Below are 25,127 nucleotides of genomic sequence, written 5' to 3' on the forward strand. Positions count from 1 at the left end.
ACGCACTGTAAATCAGAAACAAAGGTTTTGTGAGGCTTTAGGGATTAGAGTTAGGTATTCTTCAGGATCGGTGGTTAGGGTTGAAGTCGGTTTAAGACGAGACTTCAGGAATTGCACTTAAAGTCAGCATTCAAGGCTAGGCTAGGGTTCAGGTAGCATTAGGATCTGGGTTCAAGACTTTAGAGATGCTGTTCAAGTTGGGACTTGTGGTTAAATTCTAGGATTACAGTAACGTTCGGGAAAGGTTATCAGTTAAAACAGTCCCTCTCAAAACTGTCGGTCCTTAACGGCAGCCATTTTCAGATACAGGAGGGTCTCTCCCCGAATCACCTGAAGAAGGCCAAGCTCATGTTCTTCTACACCCGCTACCCGAGCTCCAACATGCTCAAGATGTTCTTCTCAGACGTGAAGGTGAGTTCCCGATTGATGAACTGCTCTGTATGGCTCTTTCCAAATTGTTCAAGCGACACACCTGCTTTGAGAAAAGAAAAGGGGGAAGTCGTATTCGTGATGACGTTCAGGCTTCCGTTAAAGTGAACAATGCGTGGCCGTCATTCTCCAAACGGGGGCCCTTCCCCAACCCAAACTTGCGGTTTTATGCAAAAGACGAGAGATGAGGAAGTCGGACGAGGGATGGTGAAGATGGGGGGGGGGGGGCAGAGGAGTGCTTATCCAAGCAGGTAGGAAGGTCGGTGGCGGTGGGAGGGGGCAGGGGCGGGGCGGGGCGGGGCGGGGCGGGTCTACGTTCAGTGTGCTGAGCAAGGACGAGGCCGACTGGGAGTTTAATGAAGAAAACAAAGCACAAGCAGAACACAATGGCCGCTGTAAGCATGCACGGTCGCGTTCCTCTCGGACCATACGGACGGGTAAACACTGTGACAGATCCAGGCCATCTTATTCAAATCACAAGATAAAGGTTCCCCTTTTCCCTCTCTCAGGCTGCCTTCCTCTTTGGATGCCGCCGCCACCGGCCGCGCTTTGCGGGTCACGTGACTTTCACTCGCCGCATCGGCACTCGGGATGAAAGGGGGGAGGGGGGGGGTGCAGGGCGCCTTGGCCAAGCCAGTTTGGCATCTGCCAATGGCGTTTGGAAAAATGGTTTGCCCCCCCCCCCCCACCCCAACCCTCTATTCAAGAACGAAACCGACGGGGGGAGCAACACTTATTATTATGAAAGAATTAAAGCGTTTTTGTTTGAGTGACTTGATGGCCGGCAGGAGGAAGGATCACGGCCGACCTCATCAGACGTGGAAACAAGGTCAAGATCGTTAAGAGGATTATGAGTCACGTTGGTTTGTTTTGGTGTTTTTGGTGCGAGACAATGGCGGCCGAGTCCCAAGTTTGGGGACATGTACGGGAATTAGACGAACGAGATCCTTGCGAGTGTGCCGTTCTCAGACAAGACAACGAGACTTGAAGGCTAATCAGGTCTGCGCTAATCAGCCGAGGACCTAATGAACGTGGGAAGTGGGGCTGTCCCCAAACCCGGGGGCCGCTATTAATCTGCCCCCTTGCCCCCCGATACTTGGCTTTCTGTGACTTTGGCCGCGTTCCGCAATGTTTTGACGAGACGTGTCTAAAGGCCTTTGTTTGGGCTCAATATCATCATCATCATCATCATCATCTCGGCGGCTCGATGACTTTGCCTTTTGATTGGCCAGAACGGGCTCACGTGCGGTGATTAATTGCGCCGGATGAATGAAGAGATTAGATCAAGATATACTCAACGTCGTTTGGTTCTTCATCCACTTGAGTGATCCCAACAAATGTCACATCATTTTGTTGTCTCGTAACATATTGGAGCTCACTCTCACGCAAGCCGTCTTACGTTTTAAAAGTGTCAAAAAGTCGTTTCCAGATGAGAAAGTCCCACCCACAAGTTGTGGAAGTTGCTCATTTTGCCGGTAGTCTACCGAACTCGGAATGGACCCGCACGAGCCCCCGCCGCGACGAAGTACCCTCGGCGGACGCAAACTCCCTCATTTCTCGCCGTTCAGAACGTGGAAACGGATCACGTGAGGACCGTCGGAAGACTGAGGACCACCAGAACCGTCGGACACGAAAACGTCACTTATCGTTCGTCGGCGACGGTTTCTAAATGTCTCGATTACGATTCCCGTCTGTTTTTTTAAGCTAAAACCAGGAGGGTCACCGTCACCCGTGCCTGACCGACTTCTGGAGGGTCAGCCCACCTGGCGAGGTCGTATATTTGATTTTTTTTTTTTTTTTTTTTCGCTGATGATGAAGCACAGCGTCCGTGCCTCGTCGGGGCCGACGGGAAAGAAAAGAAAGAGAGAAAAGCCAGCGGCTGGATTGGAGTCACCGCCGCTAACAAAAGGCGGCTTTTTGTGTGCAGTCAGCCAATCGGCAGCCGGAGATTATCTCCCACAATTCACCCCTTGCGAAAACAGGAAACGTTAGAAAGCCCCGATGACTGTGAAGGGGCTTACGAGGGCGAGGGAGGCCCCGGCGGGCTTCTGTGGCTTTCTGCTGCTTGTTCTCGATGTCGCTTGGCACGCTGAGGTCATGTGTGCGCTTTCTGGCCCATTGTCGGGACGCCGCTCGAATGAGCAAAGTTAGCGAGGCCGTCGACGGACGCCCGTTTAAAGGCTCCCCCCGTCGGCGTTCTTCAGATTTTAGTTGGTCACGACTGGGGCAACAAAGAGTAAAATCATATTCTTTTTGGCAAGCTCGGGAATTGCCAGAAATATCTATCAATCATCCAACGTACACGTACATGTCAATTCAACAAAGTATTTGCACTGCGTTACGTTACGAGACGTTCACGGAAGACGGGTAATAAACGGTAACCAAAATTCGGCACGCGGGCCCCTTGCGGCTCACCGCATTGTCTGATGTGGGTCAAAAAGGAAATTCCAATTCTAGACTCCAATCGATTTAAACTTGGTCTGCGTCGAAAGCTTACGAGAAAAAGATCAAATGTTGAGTTGCTTTTACGTTCCGAGACATTTTTTCAGTCAACGGTTACCCGAAACATATCACGCTGTTAAAACGACCACTTTTTTGCTTGGTTCCTGATAAAACCGAGGTTACGTTTCAACTGTGAAGTATGTTCAAAGACAGCAATTGAATTATTCGGATTATTCTTATCTTACATTTATGTGGGCCTCGAAATTGTGAATGTGCCGGCGAGGGTCCGTTTGTCTTTCTGTGCCCTGCGATTGGCCGGCGACCAGTCCGGGTTTCGCCGCCGGCCGCGCTGAACACGGATTGGCTGTGTAATGTGAAGTCGAGCTAGTGCGTGGACGTGTTTGCGCGCACGTGTTTTTCTTTGCGGCGTGCGCGGACGTCGCGCTGCTAGCGACCTTTCACAGGCTCTTGAGTGCGAGTGTGAGAAACACACTCTGGCCGTCTCTCTCTCGACGAGCCATTTGCGTTGCATCTCACGTGAGCGGCGGCCGACCCCTGCCAAGTCCCATTAAGGAGAGGCGCCGATGTGCTCCTTTGGGCCCGTTGCCTCCTTTTGCGCCCAACAATCTCGTCCTCAGCTGCTATTGCGAGGAGAGGTCGGGGATTCGTGAGGATTCGGGGGGGGGGGGTCTCCTATGCCCCCCCCCCCACCGGCAACCAAAAGCGCCGAATGCTGCAGGGGGACTCGGCAAACTTGATACCGAAAGGACGCGTTGAGCCAAATGTCTACGGATCGAGCCGAATTTCTACCTGCTTGCTTTATGATGGCTGTTTTGCACAGGGTGAGGGCGGGGGGCCCGGGGGGGGGGGGGGGGGGGTGTCACACTCGGCTACATTTCCGCCTGCGCTGTCTCCGCAATCAAGTGACACGTCTATCCGTCACTCAGCCGCCTCGCGCCGACACCAAAGGTCTCCGCCGTGAGCGATGGCCGCCGTTTGGCCGACTCCAATCTTCAAAGCGAGCCGCTTCGAAAACCCGCCGCTGGCCGTAATTCACGAACAAGACGCCGCTTTAGCCCGTCGCTAAATCTGATCCCGGCCTTCCCTCGCAGGGGGGAGCGCCGCGTTCTGGTGCAATATCCATATTCAACGTTTCCTTCTCGGAGAGATGCAATAAGGAACTTTGCTCGTTGTGTTTACAATTAGCGCTTTGTCTTAAGTTTCCTGAAAACGGCAAATCTGATTCATCCAACGGGGTTGAAGGTGCGAATATATACAGCCAAATGTTCCTAAAGAAGAAACCCTTCTGTAACTTTTGCTCGATTTGTTGTTCTTTGTTTTTCTTTTTGTCTATCTAAACGTCGAGGGCGCTTCTTTTGGCCAAAGTGTTATTTCAAAAATAAATCAACAAAAATCAAAACAGGTGCTGCACGTAGTTTTAGTTTTTTACCCAAAATGTGGTCCAATTCCAAAAGATGATCGTATTTCATTGTACATACAATGCTAACTCGAATTCCTTGTAATTTGTTTGTCTTGCATGTCAAATAAACTTGTCCCATTGAAATCAATGAAAATAGCATTAATCCGTTCCAGCCCCCCCCCCCAGAGAAAAGCAGCATTTCTTGTTACTTGTTTTTAATAAAGAAAAATAGCGCCTTGATAGATAACAATGCGATAAAACTTGATTTTGAAGACCTAAACTAAGTGCAATTACCGTACTGCGCATCAATCTAAAAGAATTTTCATTTTGCCTCTTTAAATGTCAGGATACGGGCGTAAGAAAGTGAAGCTGAAGAAAAAAAAACAAGGAAACGAGAAGAATAAGACCACGAATACCAAAACCGAAGGGGGAAAAACATTTAAGAGCTAATATCGCAATATTACTACACGACGCCCAGCTTGTGTAATATTTCGAGACTCCATTCCGCATTACGATGAGTCACATTTTCACAAACTTTTTCCACGTTTGGGTCCAAAGATGTCGCCGGCCCCCCTGGCGGCTTTGGCTAGTTGCTTGGTAGAAAACGAGGCTAAGCAGCGAATATTTGGAAGTGTCAGTGGTTTGTTTGTTTGGCGCGTCCGTGTCACGACCCCGACCTGCTGACTGCTCACGTTCCGACCCCCCCGCCGGCTCCGCCGCCGCCCGTCCCAACGCCATTGTCCGACAGCGCTGACCTGCGCCCGTTCGCGCCCCCCCCCCCCCACTTCATTTCCCAGTTTATGCTCACCACGCACTTTAGGGTAGACGCACACGCACCCTCCCGAACCCCCCAAAACAATGTCGAGCGGACTTATTGGGCCGTGATGTCACCCGCCGATGATTCCAGCCTTTCCTGACTTCTTCGTCTTTGCCCCCCGTAGACCCCCCCCACAGGACAATGTCGCTATCATGAGGAGCGTGTGCACGTTTGTGTGCGCGTCTGCGTGTCGGGGAACAATAGCCGCGGCCCTAATCTCCATGTCAAAACCGCTCAACCCCCCCCAGCCAGCCTGCGGTCCGCTCGCCGTTTTTGTCCCTCTTGCGTCAACCCCCCCCCCCCCCAATTCATTCTTCTCCTCGCAGCACGCCAAAAAGGGCACAGAGGGGCGGCGAGGCTCGCTCGTGCGCGAGCAGATGATGCCTGCGAAGCTTTCAGACGCGCGTTCGCTACCTGAGGCCTTCGTCGTCGTCCTCACGCCGCCGCGTCGCAATTATCCCAAGCAGAAATACGACGCAAAGCTGCAATGCGACGGCGCGCGACTGCGCCGTCCTCTGGAGTAGCTCAGCGTCACTATTTCTCTTACGAGCTCACGCGACAATAAGGTTTCCCCAAAATGTCAAAACGAGCGTGGCTGGAATTGCCGCTTCGACACGAGTGCGACGCGATTTTGAAAAATCGGATGACGCGTGAATCAGTTTTCGATGCGGTTGAATGTTTTGAGGGCTTCACAGTTCTGAGGAACGGGGTTCGAATCCCAGTTTGCGGGTCCTCCCCGTGCCTGGGTGGCTTTTCTCCGGGGTTGGTCGACCCTAACCTCTGCGATTGGCTGGCGACCGCTCCAGGGCACCCCCGTGACAGATGGCGACAGTCGCGTTTTACTAGCTCAACAAATGTTGCGCTAACCAGCTAAGCTAGCATTGTCGCGGTCCGGCTAGCCGCCCCCCCCCCCCCCCCCAACGCCTCCCAGTGAGGATGAATTTGAAATCCGATTGGCCGGCGCCGCCGCTGGTCGTGAGCGTCCCGGGCAGATCAGACTGGCATGGCGACACAAATGGAATCGGACAAAAATTTGACGTAGTGGGAAAAATTGTCACAAATGGTTCCTACGTCGTTGCGCTGGTTGACGGTTGGCAAAAAGGGTCCGCAGCACGTCAGGGCGCCCGGAGCCCCTCGCTAGCGTCTGGCTCGTTTTCACTGGCAGAAAAAAGGCCCGGGGACCCGCTGAGGCTCTTAATAGGTTTTACTTCGCCCTATTGAATCCAGCCGAGCGGCACGGATCGGATAGCCGCAGTCTTCGCGGCGGCTTATCGTCCGGGCCCCTTTCTCTCGCCCCCCCCCCCCCCCTTCTGCTCTTTTTCTTCTCCTTTCTTCCTGCCCGGGAGGTGAGGAGAGGGGAGGAGAATCGGGGTGTAATTGGTGAACGGGGTTAAGTACTTGTTTGAGCCCCCCCACCCGCCGCGGGCCGGGGCGCTTCAGATGATGACTTAATCGTTTTTCTGCTCAATTATGCGTTTGCGGACCAAACCCAGCCGCCGCCGCCGCCTCGCCACTCGCCTCTCCCTTCACTCTTCCAGTTATGACAGGGGGGGGGGCCGAGGGGGGGAGGGGGGGGTTAGGTTGCCGGCTCCCAGCGGGGAAGACGTCTCTCTTGTCTCGCCGTCTCACTTAATGTCTCTATTCTCGGCTGCCATTTTTCTTCTGGCAACTCAGCTCTCGAACTTCCTGATGAGGAACTGCTTTCATCCCCGCACGTCTTGTCGTTTTACCTCCAAATCCGGCCGAGACACGACGGGCCTCCACCAGACGCAGATAACGTGCAAGCAAACGATTGGCACACGTGGTCATTTTTCACCCGGGAGGTTCCCCGCTGACCCAATCGATGTTCTGGAAAGACTTTCTCGGGGCTTCGGTGGGGTTGAATTCGTATCTATGTTGAAATCATCGTTGTACTTGATCCCAAAGGTGAGCAATGGGTCCGAGGTCAGAGCTTTTTCCCAAATTGGTACGACTTTTCCAAGATTAATTGTCCAAAATGAAGAATTACACGATTCAGGGGGAGCAACTGTACGTATTCCGACTTAAGTTCCAGGAACGTGAAGTTCTTGCTCCCTGTAAGTAGGAGGTTCAGATCAATCTAGCACTGGAGCATCCAGCCCGCATTCCTGGACCTCCGGAAAGTCTTCTTTCAGCCGTTCACCAAAGTGTTCCGATGGAGTCGGTTCAGGGGGAACTCAAGCAGCGTTTCCAACCAGAATTCCAGGACCTTTTTTTTTTTCCTTCTTTAGTGCTGCAAGGGGTCGAGTCCAAGGTGTAGTAGTCAAGTTTACTTGTACCCCACCCGTGGGATACTTTGGATTTGCTGCCCTCCATCCGTTCATCCATTTGTGTGCTGTGCTCCAATTTGGGTCCAGTTCCTGTCGAACTTGTCTGAAGGGGTCGAGGTCAGTGCTCTTGGGAGCCTTTCCCAGGCTCTTCCGACACAGTCGGAACATACTAATTGTCCCAAACGTTGTCGTAAAACAAAGTATTAAGCGTCAGGGGGGAAGAAATGCAGGTTTCCCGAACATTCGGGACTTGGTCTTGACCGTTGTCAGAACCAAAAGTTGTAGAGTGCCAGGTTCCCGGACCACTTCAAAGTACTACCGCTGGTGCAGGATCTTCTTTTCGCCCCGATAAATGGATTAGCCCATAACTCAGAGAGGCTCTTCTGAAAGTTCCTCGTCCTGGAGTCAAGCTGAAATGCTCACGGGAGACTTCCACCTTTGACGGACTGAGGTCAAGGCTCTCGTACACCAAGAAAAAAAAAAAAAACACAATTGTAAGTGTCCCCGGCCCTTGTCTTCCAGTTCAACCGCTGCATCACCTCCCAGCTCATCAAGTGGTTCAGCAACTTCCGGGAGTTCTACTACATCCAGATGGAGAAGTTCGCCCGGCAGGCCATCAACGACGGCGCCGCCGGCGTGGAGGACCTGAGCGTGAGCCGCGACTGCGAGCTCTTCAGAGCCCTCAACATGCACTACAACAAGGCCAACGACTTTGAGGTAAGAACTGCAGTCTCAGTCCAGAAGCGCCGAGGCTGGAAGGAAGGTGGCAGAATTGCACCTTCAGCTGATGAATTGTGTTGGCCAGCTTCTGGACAGGAAGTCCACAAAAACAAAGCATTTTGACATCAATTACATGTAATATGTCTCGGGGAAAAGTTCAGATGGAGTGCAGACTTTTACTCTCGTGTGTCAATATATCATCAAAAACCTCAAAGTTTTGTGATGTTACTTTTTACGATTGAACAAAAATGACATTTGATGTGTAACGATTCTATAAACTTCAATAATGATTAGAGAATTGGCTGGACTGAAAAGATTCATCGCGTTTCTGAAAAGAGCTCTTCATCTATAAATTTATTTTCATTATTATATTACATAAATTGATTTGATTCCACGCAGTGACACACTTGGAAGCATAATTATCTTGAACGGGAAGGCGCCACTCTTTCCTGGGCAACTCTCGCGACGTTTGTTGATCTGAGACGGAGCGAGGTCGATAAAATTTGAATTATTATTGTGATTATTAGAACTATTACATCCAAGTGAATTTACAGCCATTTTGGTGTTGATTGAAATAAGCCTTAAGTGAAGTAAGTATTTGAAGCACAATTGTGTCGACGCGGATCTTATGGCGAGGAAGCTCGCGGTGGCGCTTGGCCGGCTGCGATGTTTTGCCACCGAGCGCATGAAACTCAAATGAGGAAGAAAAGTTGAGTGAGTAGATTGTCGCGCCTCTTCCTCATCTTTTGTTTCACGACCTTTGGTGCGTTGGAGACGCTCGCCGCTTCCCGGTGCTCATTTGGCTCCGGCGCGTCTGCCGCATCTTCCGCTTTTACGACAACGCCTCGATGGCTAACTTCACCTTTTGGTGGTTTTGTTCCGGCCTGCGCTTCGCCGTTTTTTTGTGTGTTTCTTCCCGGCCACCTCGGTTGTCCGTTTGCCCTCTCGACGCGGGCTGAACATCAGGAAGTGTTTTTGCCGCAGCCGGGCGCTCTCCTCGGCGCCCCGCGTGACCGTTTTGTTGTTGCCGCATTTCCCGGCAGTGTCCCGTTCACCTCGAAGAGTACGGCCGTCCGTCCGTCCGTCTCTTGGACCGAACCGAGCTTGCTGGCAAAGCATTTCTCCCTTGTGGATGCGCGTGTGTGTCACTGCTACGCTATCAAGGTTAAGCATCCCACTGTTTTAGCGAGGAGGGGGGGGGGGGGGAGATGGATAGATAGGGTACGGAGGGTGAGAGCTGAGAGACAAAAGAAAGCACGTCGAAGGCAGGGAGTCAGGGGAGAGTGGAGGCGTTTTTTTTTTTTTTGGGGGGGGGGGGGGTGTGGGGGTAAAGCGAGAGATGACGTACTGGATAGAAGTGCCCTTGCGAGCAGTGGGAGTTTTGCACAGCTCACACTTGAAGTGCTTCACTCCCGCTTTTTTTTTTTTTTAACCCCCCCCCTCCCCCCACCCGTCTGTTTCTCTGTATGCGTTATTTGTCCACTGGGGCAACACACACAAACACTTTCCCGCATCCATCTTCAGTCCTCTGAAGGGAGGCTTTTGAAAGGCTTGCGCTGGCAGAAGCACTTTCATATGACGTCTCAATAAGTCCGTTGGAAATTAGCGCAAACATTCATTCATCCGCCGTTCCGGAATGATAATTAAAGGCACCGGCGCTCATTTTAGTGATGATGATTCGTGGCCGGTTGTCGACATGGACATCGAACTCGGATGCCGTGTCCGCAAAACAGGGTCAAGGCAAAAAAACAAACAAAAAAAACATTTTTAAAATTGCAGTCGGTCTTTGGCGGCTGCGTTCGCCGCTGGGAGTTGGTCGAAGTACAAGTCCCGAAATTGGCCCCAAAAAAGCTCAATTTCGGCCATTCTTCCTCCGGACGTTTTCGTGATTCAAATTTCCCAGAGCGGCGATGTACAGGGTGACTCATGAAATGTACATTTTCACAAGTATCTACAGTACATCATGGCTGTGCTTTTCTGCTGATGCTTTGCAAATTCCCATTACAAGAACCTGCCGTCACGTGTAACCCGTCAATTATATTAAAAACAAGGAGAAAAAAAATGGAATATATATATATATATATATTTTTTTTTTTTTTTAAACGTGGGGCAAAATGGGAAAGAAAGAACAAATGGGTGAACCCACGGGTGAGTGTGCGGGGGCCCCAGTTCCAAGTGGCAGCTTGTATCAGAGTCGACGTCGAAGATGTTCGATTCCTTGTTTTATTCCCTCTCTTGGCTGTTGTGTTGTGAGAGCAAACAATCGGAATGACATCGCTTCAACCGAGCCGTGCAAATCCGGCCTTAAACAACTTTGTCAAAGTTTCAAAGTGTGTTTACACACCAGACTTCATCGTAAATGTCGCTGGCACGAGCGCGCCACTCTTGAGGCGTTGGCTGAATTGCCAGAGCGCGGAGAAAATGCGAAAACCGGCCGGCGGTGGGCGAACGAACGGCTTTTTGCATTTGCATACATAAATGTGAACATTTGCAAGAAGAAGGCTGCCAGGACAGGTGAATAATTCTTCTTTTGGGTGGTGGGGGGTTTGCATATGAAGGCTTTTATGCAGGCTGTCTGGGAGATACAGGAGCTGATTAGAGGCCAACGTGAGGAGAAATTTGCTCAGCCATGCAAATTCCAACAGCACAGAAGAGAAACTCGCAATGTTTGTGTGGCCTTTTGTTGTGCGCGGGGGCGTTGTTTGTGTGCGTGTGTGCGTGCACCACCACAAGTGTTGGATGGAGCGTGGGTTTTTGTGTGTGTGTGTGTGTGTGGGACTCACGTGTGTGTCATATACGTCGGTGCAAGTTTGTTAGGATGTTCCTTTCGTCTTACGCTCTTAAGTGTGTTTTTGCGCGTGAGTCACAGAGGAAATGTGGAGATGGATGGCGATGACTGCATGTGTGGATGAGGATGCCCCCAAGGCCCCCTTTTTTTTCCCTCTCTCTCTCTCTTCCCTTTCTCCTCGTCCTCCTCCTCCTCCTCCTCCTCGCGCTGTTCCTCCCCTACCTGGCCGCCTGCGCCGCACTTGAAACGGGAGCCCACGCAAATTCAGCAGCAGCAGCGGCGGCGGCGGCGGCTTCTGCACACACACACACACACACACGCAGCGAAGTTTCCCTTTGCCAGATTGCGCATCATCAAAGTTCCGTCCACCTTGGTGGCGTCTTTGGAATGAATATGTCCTCTGTTCGGGCGACACACACACACACACACACACGTCCGCGGCCTTTCTGGTTTGATGCTAATCTGCTCTGTCACTGTGCTGGCCGATTCCGCTCCCCATCTTCCCTCCCGGCTCCTCTTTTGTGGCGATTGTTTCCTCGTTTCCTTTCATATCCCTCCCTCGCTCGCTCCATCCGTCCTCTTCCTTCCTCCCGTCCGTCCGTCCGTCCGTCGCCGCTCTCCTTTCATTCTTTCATCCTCCTCTCGCATGTCTTCCCCCTGCCTCGCCTTCTCCTCCTCCTATTAGGAAAGTTTTAATGGCAGCATAATTGTCACATTCCTTCTGGCACAATGAACACTAGCTGGTAATTAAAAGAGTTGGCCGTTAATTACCCGTTTTCGCTCTTTTCTCCGCCAAGCGTGACCCCCCCCCCTCCTCCCTTCTTCCCTTTCTTCTGCGCTTTCGCATTGACGACGTCCGCCGCCATCAAAGTGCGGCCGAAAAAGCCTTGACTTTGAGCGGCCGGCGCTTTCATGTCGAGTGAAAACTCTCGCCGAGCGTCCCTTTTTCTTTTTGTACCACGTGTGTTTGAACCCCCGACGACAACACACATCATCTTTCACGAGACACGAGTGTGTGTGTGTGTGTGTGTAATGGCGAGGACGGGTGGGGTGGGGGCGCAGATAAAAAGACAGTTTTATGACGGCTCTGGGAAACTCTCAAATTTCCATCGGATGGAGCAGGCCAAGTTTCGCGACTGGTATGCGTGCGCAGGAACATTTAAAAGACGAAGTCACTCTGATCTCTGCGAGGGCGATATCGGCGCGAGTGGTGACACACGGCCAAGTTTTGAGTTTCCCAGCATCCCCTTTTGTCCACCCGCGGATACGCTTCGGTCCCGCCGACGCAGCCGGTGACGAACACAACGGCGGTCGGGTTCTGGCGCTGCTTTTCAGTCGACTGTGACGCAAGAAAATGCAGAACGACCTGCTCGCCTTTCCTGGGGCAGCACAAATGAAACGTCAACGGAATAAATGACTTTGTTTTAGGAGATACTAGCGCAGTAGCGGGGCTGGCCGATGAGCTTCCAGCAGATTCGGAGCGACTGGAAGAGTCACAGAAAGGCACACACGTCGACGTCCTTGAAAATTTTTATGGGTTTAAAAAAAGGATTCAGCTATCCTGACAGCAGAGTAAAACAAACAAAAAACAGGCAAAAAACAAAACAAAACAGGTGCAACACTCATGTATCTCACGATATTATGAAAAATGATAATATTAGGATGCATGAACTGAGTTTTTTATTATTTGTTGCGAGCTGTGAAGCATTCCAGGCATTAAAAACCCCAAAAATTTCAAGTCATACGGACTTTACGAAACTGCTAGAACGGCTCAATGCGGGTTGTGGTATGCGTGGTGAGCAGAGAGCAAAGAAAGGGCGAAGTCTAGCTTTCGTGCATCCTGAAATTCCAACGTCTCAAACTTTTTGGGGAGCAAATGTAGTTCTGTCGAATAATCGTCTAATGATCAATTTTAAAGCGAGTTTTGAAAGCCAACGTTTTGTGTATTCCGCGGGCGGGGTTAAATGACGGGAAGACCTAGCAAGATGCAGACGCCGCTTGTCCGTCCGTGCGCTGCGCCGCGCCCCGGTCCGGCATTGTGGGCTTCGCCCCGTTCCTCCCTCTTCACTCCATTTGTTCCGAGGGCCGTTTTCTCCGCTCCTGCTATCTATCCTCGGCTTTTCCGTTTCCCTCGTGAAAGGAGCCGACCTGGGGGCGGGGGGCGGGGGTGGCCGCATAAGGACGCGGAAAGGGGGCGTGCGTCTTTGACCAAGGTTTGACCTCGGCGGGTCGGGGGTGAAAAGGTCGCGGACGGCTGGCGAGGATGCGAGCGTTTCAAACGCGGACGTTTATAGTTTAGTCAGACGCGAACTCGCAGGGATGCGCTGGCAGTCGGGACTCCCGGCGTAAGACAACAACAACAACAAAAACCCGAAGCATAAACCTTGAGAGATGAATAAAATGCTTCTATAGATTGAAGTTCAGAGCTGCCAAAAATAAAAGCAACACAATAGGCCAGTGGCAGAACCACCGTACAGTACAGTACAGTATAGTTGATATGCAGCTAACGCGTCTCCCCTGAGAAAGGTGCTCGAAAGCCTTTTCCGACAACATACTGTCGGAGAAAACATTTTTTTGTAGCTTTCGTAGGCTAGTCCCCATCGGAGATTGAGTTTGCGGCTGGTGGATGTCTGCGGGATGTTGCCAGCTCTCGGGTCTGAATGGCTTAACGGTTGTTGCGGTTTTGGGTTCTCTGTGGTTCTGTGGCTCTGTGGTCCCGCCCTCCCGGTGTCCCTGGTCACCTTGCTCAGTGGCACAGCTGCTGCTGATGTCATTATTGCGAGAGCATCCTAAACGTCCTCCCCGTGTGTGTGTGAGGGACTAATGAAGCGTGGCCGAGGGAGCGCTGGCAAAATGTCCGGGACCCGCATCAGAGCTGCAGATGTGACCAAGTGGAAGCCCCCCTCCTTCCCCAAAACTCCGTGCACGGTTCCTCTTTTCTTTCCTCGCCCGCCTCCAATCTGCATCCGTAGGTCTTATTTGTCCCGCTCGCCATTATTTATTGTTTCCCGGCCGTCTCCTCCTCTCCAGATGTCTTCCAGACTCCCTCACGCCTTTCTTTGGCTTTTGCTCGCATCCCCCTGACCTGTTGACCTTTAGCGGCCCCCCGCCCCATTGTGATTGCGCCCCCCGCCGCTATGCAAGCGATTCAACTCGTGATTTTGCCGTTTTCTCCGGATGTTCTGCGAGGTCTAAAGTGGCTTTTCTGCTTGTAAGGCTCACAAAGACGTGCCTCGGGGGCTCGGCGTGGCGTTGCGGGGCCTATCAGCAGACTGAGGGTGGTTGGTGTTTGCTCAGCTTTAAGGCCCCTTTCCTGTCCCGGTGCTCACCCAAGACTTTCTGAGGGGAATCTTAGCCGGAGACAATGCGGGCGGGAGTGAAAACAAGGACCCTGCGCTTTAGTCGGACTCTTCATCCGTGGCCCGAGTCTTATCAGTGGTTGCGGCAGAAAGACAGGGGACATGGGTTGTGTTTGTCCAAAGTGACAGTGCGGGCCAAGGACTTATCGAGGCCTTTGTAGATTATCGATCGGAACAAATATGCGTGGCAAAGGGGACTGTGTGTTCTTGCGCGTGAGAGAGGGAGTGCGGCGAAGTTTCGGGAAGTTCTGCTTTGCCTCCAGGCAACCGGCACAGAGGGACCAAATATGAGGCAACTAACTGGCCTTTCGTCCCTCTCCAGTGACTTTTTGGAAAAGCAAAACTTTGGCGGCGTGGGTTACGTCGTGTCCCTTCGCGTGCCCCGTCATTGACTGGCCGACAGTCGCTCGCCGGTGCACTTCGCCTTTCGACCCAAGTTAACGCCGGTCGGTCGGCTCCCGTCCCCCGCCAGTGGATAAGCAGGAAAAAAAAAAAAGTTTGTTTGCCGTGTGACCTTGTGTGAGTCTTCTCTCAATCGAGGCGAGTTGTCCCAGTACAGGGGTCCAAGTCCCCCGGTTGTGAGGTCACCCCCTTCGGCAAATTCGGCGCCAGGGGTTGCTCGTCGCGCACTTGACCGCGACACTCGGGACAGAGCAAAGATTCTTAAATTGCGACGCAACCCTGGTGGGTGAACCTTGATCCGAGGTGTATTTTCCCCAAATGCGAAATGATTTCACAGTCATTTTTCCCCGTAAGGCAACGGAGAACAGATTCTCCTTTGCAACGCTGACTTGGACAAGTTCCAAATTAAAAAATGAATTCTCCACGCCGAGTCAATGATCAGCCCCTCCGGGGTTTACGAGCGCGTAGCGGCCGAAAACGCCGTGAGAAGCGCGAGCGTTGGCGTTAGGAATTAACCCGGCCGGCCGTCGCCCGGGTCGGTGTCGCGTCCCCGCATTTCATCCTTCAAGGCTATACAGTACACAAACACGAGCGCGGCCTTATCTTCCAGGGTCTCGTCTTGTTTGGCCAATGCTGTGCAAATAGAAGGCGCAATACATCTCCTGACAGTTCCCAAAAGCAAGGGGGAGAAACACGTTGAGCAAACAAACAGCCGACCCTGAGTCACCGAGAGAGAGGAGATTTCTCAGGCTTCGGCCAAACGCACGCTTGCGCACTTAGCGCGAAGACGGCTTTGGGCCCCCGGCGCCCTTTTTAAACGTTTGTCTAAGCGGTCTTAGGACAGGCTGCCGCGGCGAGCCGTCCGCGGGCTCCTATTGTCCGCCGTCATATTTTATTATCTCATCAAAAAGCACAGGGAATCCGATTCCGTCTCCGTGCAAAAGAGCTTATCCCCGCGTCGCGAGAGAGACGGGATGGGGGGACGGGGGCGGGGGCCGGCCACTGAATGAGAGCGATGAACGGCCGCTTTGGAGAAGATCCGGCGTTTTCTGCCGTCCACCTTGCCCGCCTTTCTTTCGACTTGGCCAACACGGACCGACCGACGAGCAGCTAACACAACTGGACAAACTGAAAACGACCTTCGCTTGGGGTGGGATCCTCGATACTTGAACGACGCAACGTAGTAGCGCTTAGGTACTCCCGGGTCCACTTGTATCCATTTTGTACCGCGAGGGCGGAGGAAATGCACGCATGGAGGCGGGATTATTTTTGTCTTTGCGACTTCTTTCTAGTCAAAGAAATGAAAAATGACATTTAAAGTCCACAGAGGAGTAGATGGCTTCAGTTTGTCCCCCCCCGCAAAACTAGTCCGAGATGGGACTGGATTGCGCTTTACGGGCAAATGTACGGCTTTTGTTCCCCCGGCAGCTTGAAATGGCATTTTGAGGGCAACGCACGCTGCCAAACGTTCCATGTTTGCTATTCATGTTTCTTCAGGTCCGTAACCTGATAAGATCAAGTTTTCGATCCGTCCAAAGGTACCGCGAAGGTCCCCGCAGGACAGCGCGGATCAGGAACAAAAATACTCTCTCGGGTGCATCGCTGGCTCATTTTTTTTTTTTTTTTTTTTTTGAAACCGAGGCAACGCGAGGACAAAACGAGACTTTGTACTCTCAGTTACGGCGTTTGCCTTTTCGCTTTGTACATCTGTCCTTTCATTTGGGGCTCTGCTGAGAACTTGTTAAAAAGCCCTATGAAATATGTATGAAGGATTGTGAGCCACGCGATTGGCCCCATTTAGCGGACGGCACAGCGAATGAGCGGCCACACTGGATAATCCCCCACAATGCCTCTGCAACAAAAGCCCAACAGCTGACCCGAGAGACGGCGAGGAAGGGAAAGGGGGGGCTGGGGCTGGGGCTGGCGGGGCGCACACGCCAAGAGGCTCGCAAACAAACAGTTAACGCTTTGATTTGACTTGAATTTTCATTTGGTCCTTTGTTGGTACTCAAATTGACCCAGTTGAGAGTTTGAAAGTCGAGAAAAAAAAACTTGGCTTTAAAGGGCCTCATTTACTTACCCTTTTTCTTTAAGCAAACAACTGATTTTATTTCTGATATTTCTCAAAAACTTTAAAGTTTCTGAGGCGCAACGTGCAGTGGATCACCTTGAAATAACATTTCTGGTTGGTTAAAAAAAAAAAAAAAAATCATTTTCAGTTTGAAAATGAGTCCATTTCTTGAGGTTCTGACTTTAAATCGGGTCAAGTTGACCCATGACAGAATGCGAGGGTTCAAATATTTCTTGGGAGAATTTGAAACTGGAGGAAATTTGAAAACGTAGATACTTGCAGATATTTTTTAAAAAGGGTGTTACACATTTCCTTCTTTGTGAAACGATTGCTAATTATTGTGAGCAAATCAAAAACACCATCGCTTGTCTTCACGTGGATGGATATCAACAATTATTCTTGTCCATTTTCCGAGCCGCTTATCCTCTTCATATTTGCGTGTCATCTGAAAAGTCATTTGAGCGACGCTAGCAAAGAAGTAGCTCCTTTTTGCTAACGCTTGCAGACGCCAGTGAAAAACCCAAACGAGCGGACCGAAATAACTGTTCCGTCACGCCGCTCCCTCGGGCCTCAGACTCTTCGCCACCGATGCGCCGCCGCCGCCGCCTCCCGTAGTCAAGAGGATCTAAAATACCGATACCCTTTTCTCCTTGACATTGCAATCTCCTTGTGGTCAGCATTTTGCCGTCCTTTTATAGTCAAAACGTCAGGAGAAATTCCGCCCGGGAATATCCTTAGCGACGCGGCACTCCCGGGGCGACAAAACGGCACGTTCGAGAGGGATTTGCGCATTTTTTTTTTTTTTTTTTGTTACGGGGTGGGGACGCGATCGGGGGGTGGGGGGCGCTTGTTATTCACAACTCACCTTTCACATTGGTGCACACATTCTGTACACAAGCACAGGCTAACGGGGTTGGTAGCCTCCATTCATCACCTGGGGGGGGGGGGGGTCGTCCCATGTGTGTTATGTGCGAACAGGCGTGACTGTGAAAGTGTGTGTGTGTGTGTGTGTGTTCCGACGGCCACTAACCTTGCTGTGTCCTGACACTCCTGATGAGTATCTGCAGGACACTGGAGGAGCACGCGAGGCACTGGAAGCCAGTCTGGTCCACTGTAGAAGCACAGAAAAATTAATAAATAGGTACAGGGGGGAAAAAAAAAGACAGAGTGACCTGTACACTAAAAAAGAAAAAAAATCCTTTTCAACAATCCCCCTTTCAATTACTTCACAAAATGAACACAAAAAAGCTTCTCTGGAAAAAATAATATTTTCCCTCGTTATTGACTCTCAAAACTTGCGCAAAACAAAAAAAACGTTTTTTGGGGATGTTGCTGGAGCGGATTGATTTCATTTCTGTTCATTTCAATGAGGAAAGATGATTTCAGATGCCAGTGCTTTTAAGATATGAGTGTGGTCATGGAACCAATTCAACTTATATCTCAAATCTCAAGGCATCAAAATTCCAAATGCATGAGAGTCGGGCATCTCCCCCAATTCATCTCCAAAAATGATTTTTTTTTTTTGTGTGTGTGTGTGTGTGTGTGTAAAAAAAAAAAAAAAGAAAAACTTATTCTATTTTTCGCACAATGCAAATAGAATGACCGGCAATTATTTTCGATAGGGTCCGAGTCGCTTCCCATCCCCTCACAGATCGTCGGGTCCACTAGTAAAGTATATCTACGCCGGCGCTCGAATGCGCGTCCACGCCGCCCTTGTCCGGGCAGGTGACCCCCCCCCCCCCTCACCCGCTCGGGATGGAGGAGACGCGTGCGCAAAATGTCGCCTCTATCGGCGCACAGGATGTGTCATCTCCTTGGCACAAGGAGGTGTGCGCGCTTGTGACAGCGCGTTGGCCGGCGCCAAGGTGTCGCGGAGTCTGGCCAGGCCCGGTGTGGCTGAGCGCCGCTGTCACCGACGCCCGAGGGCCCGGCCAGCCGTGGCCCGGCTTCCTCAAGCGTTTAGTACTTCCTCTTTCGCCGGCACCTCCGTGACACTCGCCACTCTCCTCCCGTCTCTTTGCGTGCGTGTGTGTGCGGGCGTTTTATAGCTGGACGTAGAACTGTTCGGGGCAATAGAGTACAAATACAAATACATAGTTGTTACCGTACGTACGTAACTTTGAAAAATAGCAATTCATTTTTCGCAGGGGTAACGTTCCAGAATACGATAGATGAAATCTGCAAACTAAACCTTGGATGTAGTTTTAGTGTGTACAGTAGTGTATGTGTATGTATATATATATATATATATATATATATGCACACACACACACACACACACATACACTATATATACCTCAAGTTACATATATATATATATATATATAATCTGTGCAGATAGAGAGATAAATAGATAGATAGATAGACACACACATATAAGGTGGGATAAACTGCCAATTACTGGTTTAAGGATTAGTGACACCCCCCCCCCAAAAAAAAAAAAAAAAAATAAATTAGCAATAGCGCAACGCCAGATGCCCTTTCTGATGGAACCCCCGTCAGGAAGCAGAGGCCCCCAGCGGGATACGAACTCACAACCTCTGGTTTACCAAACCAACACTCTGACCACTGAGCGATGAGGCCTCCTATTTGGCATTGGGATCGATTCAACGTGCTGACAATGCAACGCTAATAGGATGCATCCATTATCCAAGCCGCTTATCCTCAAAAGGGCCACGGGAGAGCTTGAGCCTATCCCAGCTAATTTCGGGCAAACGGCTACCCCAGTAAATCAAAGAGGAGATTTCGACACCGTCACGGGGTGGGAATCGATCCCGCGCTGGCCACGCCAAAGGCAAGCACGTGTACCACTACACCATCAGTGACTTCAATGGTGATGCATTGTTTTGATAACGTGTCCATTAAAAAAAAAAAAAAAGAATTCAACAGGAAAAATATCTATACTTTGTACATTTTTGTACTAACCCTAACGTACAGTACATTTCAGAGTCAGAAGTGTAATCAGTTCTTCTACTTCAGTGTGAGTCATAATTCCATCTCTGGCTCACGGGTTGTATTTTGTGATTTTTATTTTTTTACAGCAAGACGTATAAAGATGTGACGGCGGGGAGGGAAGCGGGCGTTGTGAGAAACTTTGCAACAAGTGGCTTTTCTCAGGCGGAAGCCAACCATCAACTTTTAAGGAAGTCGAGTCGAGAGGGCCGACATTTATGGTTTTATCGCGTCGGCGTCATGTGCGATAACGCAGCAATGAAATGATCAAATGCCGTCCGAGAAGCGAGCGCGCAATCCGCAGAAGTTGCGTTACAAATGTCTGCAACCACGCGGCTGACACGCCGAGAGGAAAGCGGGCGAAAAGCGCGAGGGGAAAATTCTCCAAGGCAGAAAGAACCGAGTATCGTATCAACGCGCCAAGTCGACTGCGGAGAGAAAAGACCCCCCCAAAAAAAAAAAGTTTTGTAGTCTTGTTTTGGTGTCTCGGAGGTGTCGTAAAAGAAAAAAAAAAAAAAAAAAAATCCCAGTTCTGCTTGCTTTGTTCACTTTTTGGTCAAAACCCGGATGACTTAAAAGGTCCCGCTGTCGCCGCTTTGGGCTCCCGGGCTCAGCAATTGTGCGTTTTTTCCAATTCGGTCACGTTTTCGCGAGCCGGAACGTGGACTTCTACGCACTGACGCGTCGGAACGTCTTTGGCCCGCAGGTCCCCGATCGCTTCCTGGAGGTGGCGGAGATCACGCTGCGCGAGTTCTTCAACGCCATCGTGGCGGGCAAAGACGTGGACCCGTCGTGGAAGAAGGCCATCTACAAGGTGATCTGCAAGCTGGACAGCGAAGTGCCCGACATCTTCAAGTCGCCCAACTGCCTGCAGGAGCTTCTGCACGAGTAAAGCGACTCCGCCTTCGACGCCGTTCTCCTTGCTTCCATTGCGTCGGCCCCCTTTTCGATTGGAATTTGCCAACGTATGAAAGTTCTGAAGTAGCATTCGGGCCGTCTGTTCCTCGCCCGCTCGCCCGCTCTTGTGTTGCTTTCCTTCGATGATGGTGATGGTTGTTCTTGCTTTTGATTTTCCTCTTGACGAACTGAACCTTTGAATCCTTTTGGGCTGATTTGGGGACTGAGTGACTCCTATTTTCATTTTATTTAATTTTTTTTTTTGGGGGGGGGGGGCCTAACTCACAAAGCGACGAAGGAAAGGGGCAGGATTCCGTACAGATTCGGAATCCGCTTGGGGTCCATTGGACGAAGCGCCCCCGCCCTCCCCCCGGCCGTAGATTGCGCAGCATTAATAAAGATCAGAACTCCTGAGGATCTTGACGGGATTTGGTGGTGCGAGTCTGGACCAGTTTTAAAAAGATCCCGTTTTGAAGTGTGTTTTCCCTGCAAGTAGGCCATTGTGTTTATCGGGTGTACATTATTATTATTAATTATTATTATTATTATGATGACTATTTTGGGGATACGATGATTTTATTATTTGTCACCGCCGGTTGCTGAAGGTTGGCACTTGAAGTTTTGTTTGTCCTTTCGAAGACAAAAAAAAAAAAAATAAAATAAAAATAAATTATTCCTATTAAGAGTTTTGAGAAAGAGTTGAGATTCTGGAATATTCTGCTTCGTGTGTCCATCGCTTGAAATGTTTTATTTTCCATTTAGTTTTGGAGGTGCGGCATTACATTTTTGTTGTCGATGTTGTTATTTTGTGTACATTTGTAGCGTTTTCTGCAATTTTCCCGTTTGCTTATTTTCTTTTTCCGTCGCCTCTCAGACTTTCTGTTGGTTTCCCTACACGAGCGCCATTTGTGTCTTTTGATATTCTGGCACTATTTTCCACCAACCCGCCTTTTTTTCGTCGGCGGGGCTTTTGATTTCGGGGCGCGACGACGTCATCTCAATTGCGGCAGATACTTGAAGAGGTGCGAATCCCGAAACGGAGAAAATTGAAGAGGCACCCAAAAAAGGCCGTCATTAGGAATTCAGAAAGACGCGGCAACAATGCGGGGTCGGAGGTGAGCGGGGGAGATCTCGGCGAGTTCAAAGTGCGCCCACGGAGGGGAGGGGGCCACGCCGAAACCTTCCACTCGAGACCCGTTCGGTCACGTGACGAGCGCAGGTATTTTTTCAAAAAGATTCATCGGCCCGCTTGATCTTTCCTTGTTTTTTTTGTTTTTTTGCTGCCTTTTTTTCAAGCTTCCGGTTGGCTGATGTGACTTTGGCTGCCGTTTTGGTTTTGCAAGTGTTTGACAACATTTTGACAAGAATTGTTATTTGTACAAAATGTCTGACGTCAGAGATTTTAAATGACTAAAACGCTGAAATGGAAAACAAGATTAAAAAAAAAAAAAATAGACTCCTCCAGAGTGAGCATTTCCCTAAAAATTATACAAATGCATCTTTGGGCCTGATCTTTCTTTCTTTCTTTTTTTTTTTTTTGCAATGTCCAAAGCCGGCAGAGGATTTGTTCTTTCTTTTGCTTTTGTTTCTAAAATAGTGACTAGTCAAGTCTATAGTTTGAAAATCGTCATCTGGTTGCGCCTTTTCCAGAAATGACTTTCTTCACCCTTCCGATTGGTTGACAGTTTTACATCAAGCACCAATGAAAGAGATTTAATTTTTTCCACTGCTTGAGTCAAGGGCAAAAACTTTTTTACCGTTACTTGACAATTGGGCAAAGTTGGCAGTTTTGACTCAAACCCTTTTTTTCCATAGTTTGGTGAGGTTTTAGATCAATACGTACTACTTGGAGAAATATGCATTTTTGGAAGAAGAAAGTCATTTTTGCACATGCCGTTCAACTCCATCGGTGATTTCCCCCCAAAATCGACTTTAGGTGTCATTGAGCCTTTTCCAGAAACGACTTTCTTCCAATTCTGACAGGCGAGGACGACATTACGGGTACGAGGAAAAAGCTTCACCTGTTTACTTTTTTACTTTTCCCCCCGATTTTGAAAAATGCCTGCGCACGGACACGTCGCTCCGCCTCCCACACGAGGACGGATCAAAAGCGTGCGGACAAAGGGAGGCAGAGAAAGACGAGAGCGCCTCCCTCCATTATCTGGCTCTCCTCGAGATCGGCGGACGATTTTGTCACCGGGCGACGTCTGAAAGCGCCAAACAAAAGGAGAGAGGAAAGGATCCGCTTCTGAAAGCGCCTCCACGCCCTCGCGCTTCCCGACGCTAAAAGCGTACAGCTCAGATGTTCAGCGCCACATCAATAACTTTTTTTTTTTTGTTAGTTTTTATAAAGAATTGTACAGTTTAAAATCTATGGGGAAATATATATATATATATATATATATACGTACACCATAGTGGCATTTTTTTTTTGTTTGTTTTTTGACAAGTCTGTTGAATTCTGTGTTCCGGATAAGTGAATTGTTAGTAGATTAGCAGCAATAGGTGTACATTTTGTGACTTGGTTTCTTTCTCCGTTTTGATTTTTTTTCATTTCTTCACATCGGGAAAGATGAACTCAGAATCCAATATTGTCCAGTCAACTGTAAATACTGTGGAGATATTAAAACAAAGAATAGCTGGACAGTTTTGTATAATCAATCCAACGGTATGGGAAAATGGTGTCAGAATCCCCCACCCCCGCCCCAAAATGACGTCTCACGCCTTCACCGGGGGCCCCTCGCTTACTTCAATTGAACACTTGAGAGCGCGAGAAACCCCCTGAAGACGTTTCCGCCGTGCGTGAGCTTCGTAGGGCGAGCGAAACGCCGCCGAGGACCGCGAGTGGGGCGGCGGGCTGGGGGGGGGGGGGGGGGGCGTTGTACACAACCCAAGAATTGCGTCGCTTGTTTTTCTACTGGGTTCAAGCGGTCGGGGAAAACTTGTTGTGTTCTGCCGTCATTTTTGGAGTGCTTTGCATTTTGTGTTTGTGTGCGAGTCCGCGAGTGAAAAGAGAAAAGGCCGATTATGAGAACCTGTGAACCAGTTAGTGACACAATTCTCAACGCGCCGGTGAACCCCACCCCCCACCGCGCCACCCTCCCCCCTTGGGAGTGCCATGCCGACATGTAAATGACTCTCATTAAGCGGCGCCCGCGTGCGTGCGTGCGCGTGGCAGCATCATTTCCTCGGATCCGTTTGCTGGCCTTTTTGAAAGGGATTTTTTTTTTTTTCATTTTTTGTTTCATTACGCTTTCGCTAGTTAATCTTTATGGTTGTTATTATTATTATTATTATTATGACTCTGATTCCATTGGCCATCTTCTTTTGTAAATATCCATGAGATGAACTGGAAAAGTGAAAGCTACTGCCTTTGTATAACTTAGCAATATGTTCTGTAAATAGTGTTTTGTTGATGCTTTTTTTTTTTTTCTCGTTTTGTATGACGACGATGATGATGATGATGACGATGATACCGCTATTTTTATTCTAGTCCAGTAATTCCAATCGGAGCGGTGGTTGTTTTTTTTTCTTTTTTTAATGACACACAGGCTGTCAAATACAACTCAAATGATGTTATGGCTGCTGTATTTTATTTTATTTTCATTTTTTTTCTTTGATTTGTGTCTATTTTGTCCTGCAGATTGTGTGTAATTTATTGGTTTAATTTATCCTAATTTATTCAACGTTGCAGGGAAGGCTGTACTGCATTTCATAAAGTAGGCCCAAATTTCTTCAAATGAATCCTAGCTGAAGGTGAATTTTTGGGGAAAAAAAAAAAAAAAAAAAGTATAAACATGGGGAGGCTTTCGGCAGCTAAATGGAATTTTCGATTTGTTTTCCGTACGTTCCCAGACGGGGCCGACCGAGGCTAATGCGGAAAACTGAAACCACTTTGAAGCTGTTTTGTATTTTTGTTTGTTTTGTTTTGACCCCCCCCCCCCACCCCCAATTGCTTTGTCCCGGCCCAAACACAACCAGTAGTCAAATTGCCTTTCGTGCCTTCACCTTCTATCAACTGAATGTATGTGCAGTATATATGCAAGCTTGTGAAAAATGGATCAAAAATGGAAATAAAAAAGAAAGAAAAACAAAAGTCTTCTTTTTATATGATATCATAACGGCTATTAAAACGTCTGATGCTAAATGTTACTTTACCAATTTCTTGCTTGTGTTGAGATCTTGACAGTGTTGTCAATCGATCACATTAATATGTCCGCCACCCTTTCTGATTGGAGCCAGCTGGCGTTTTTTACGTGTTAATATACTATATTAGCAGCCTGTACTGTACGTAAAAATGAATCACGTAGCAGAATCTCTGCATCAACAATTTTGCCCGCTTCTTCGATTGCCTTTAAGGTGGCTGAAAGTCTTGTGAAAGTTGCAATGTCCTCTTTGAAGAAAACGACGACGGCTCAAAATATTTAGACTGAATGTTTTTAACATCTCAGTCTGGCGGCCGAAATCCGCAACAGTGAAGTCTGCCGTCGTTTTTCCAAAGTTGTCAAATGTCGTGTCATCAAATTTCCGCTGAGCTCGTCG

At 49.5% G+C, this 25,127-nt stretch overlaps 1 protein-coding gene and 1 long non-coding RNA gene across 3 annotated transcripts in view; one reads left to right on the plus strand and one right to left on the minus strand.

The window, feature by feature from the left end:
* The window catches only part of LOC133496451 (prospero homeobox protein 1-like), a 32,013-nt gene extending 7,249 nt beyond the window's left edge, over positions 1-24,764 (plus strand). Inside the window, exons 3-5 of the mRNA XM_061812068.1 lie at positions 304-411; positions 7,919-8,113; positions 20,395-24,764. Coding sequence (XP_061668052.1) covers positions 304-411; positions 7,919-8,113; positions 20,395-20,580 — 489 coding nt within the window. The 3' untranslated portion in view covers positions 20,581-24,764. The remainder of the gene's footprint in view (positions 1-303; positions 412-7,918; positions 8,114-20,394) is intronic.
* LOC133496453 (uncharacterized) overlaps positions 10,229-25,127 on the minus strand; it is a 29,144-nt gene continuing 14,245 nt past the window's right edge. The window contains exons 3-5 of one of the 2 annotated variants that reach the window (XR_009793785.1): positions 17,767-17,847; positions 17,602-17,670; positions 10,229-11,582 (exon numbers count right to left, since the gene is read on the minus strand). This is a non-coding gene — a long non-coding RNA (uncharacterized LOC133496453). The remainder of the gene's footprint in view (positions 11,583-17,601; positions 17,671-17,766; positions 17,848-25,127) is intronic. The other variant, XR_009793786.1, reaches the window with a different exon arrangement.

This window comes from Syngnathoides biaculeatus, chromosome 23 (genome assembly GCF_019802595.1).
Source record: "Syngnathoides biaculeatus isolate LvHL_M chromosome 23, ASM1980259v1, whole genome shotgun sequence".
Classification (NCBI taxonomy): domain Eukaryota; kingdom Metazoa; phylum Chordata; class Actinopteri; order Syngnathiformes; family Syngnathidae; genus Syngnathoides; species Syngnathoides biaculeatus.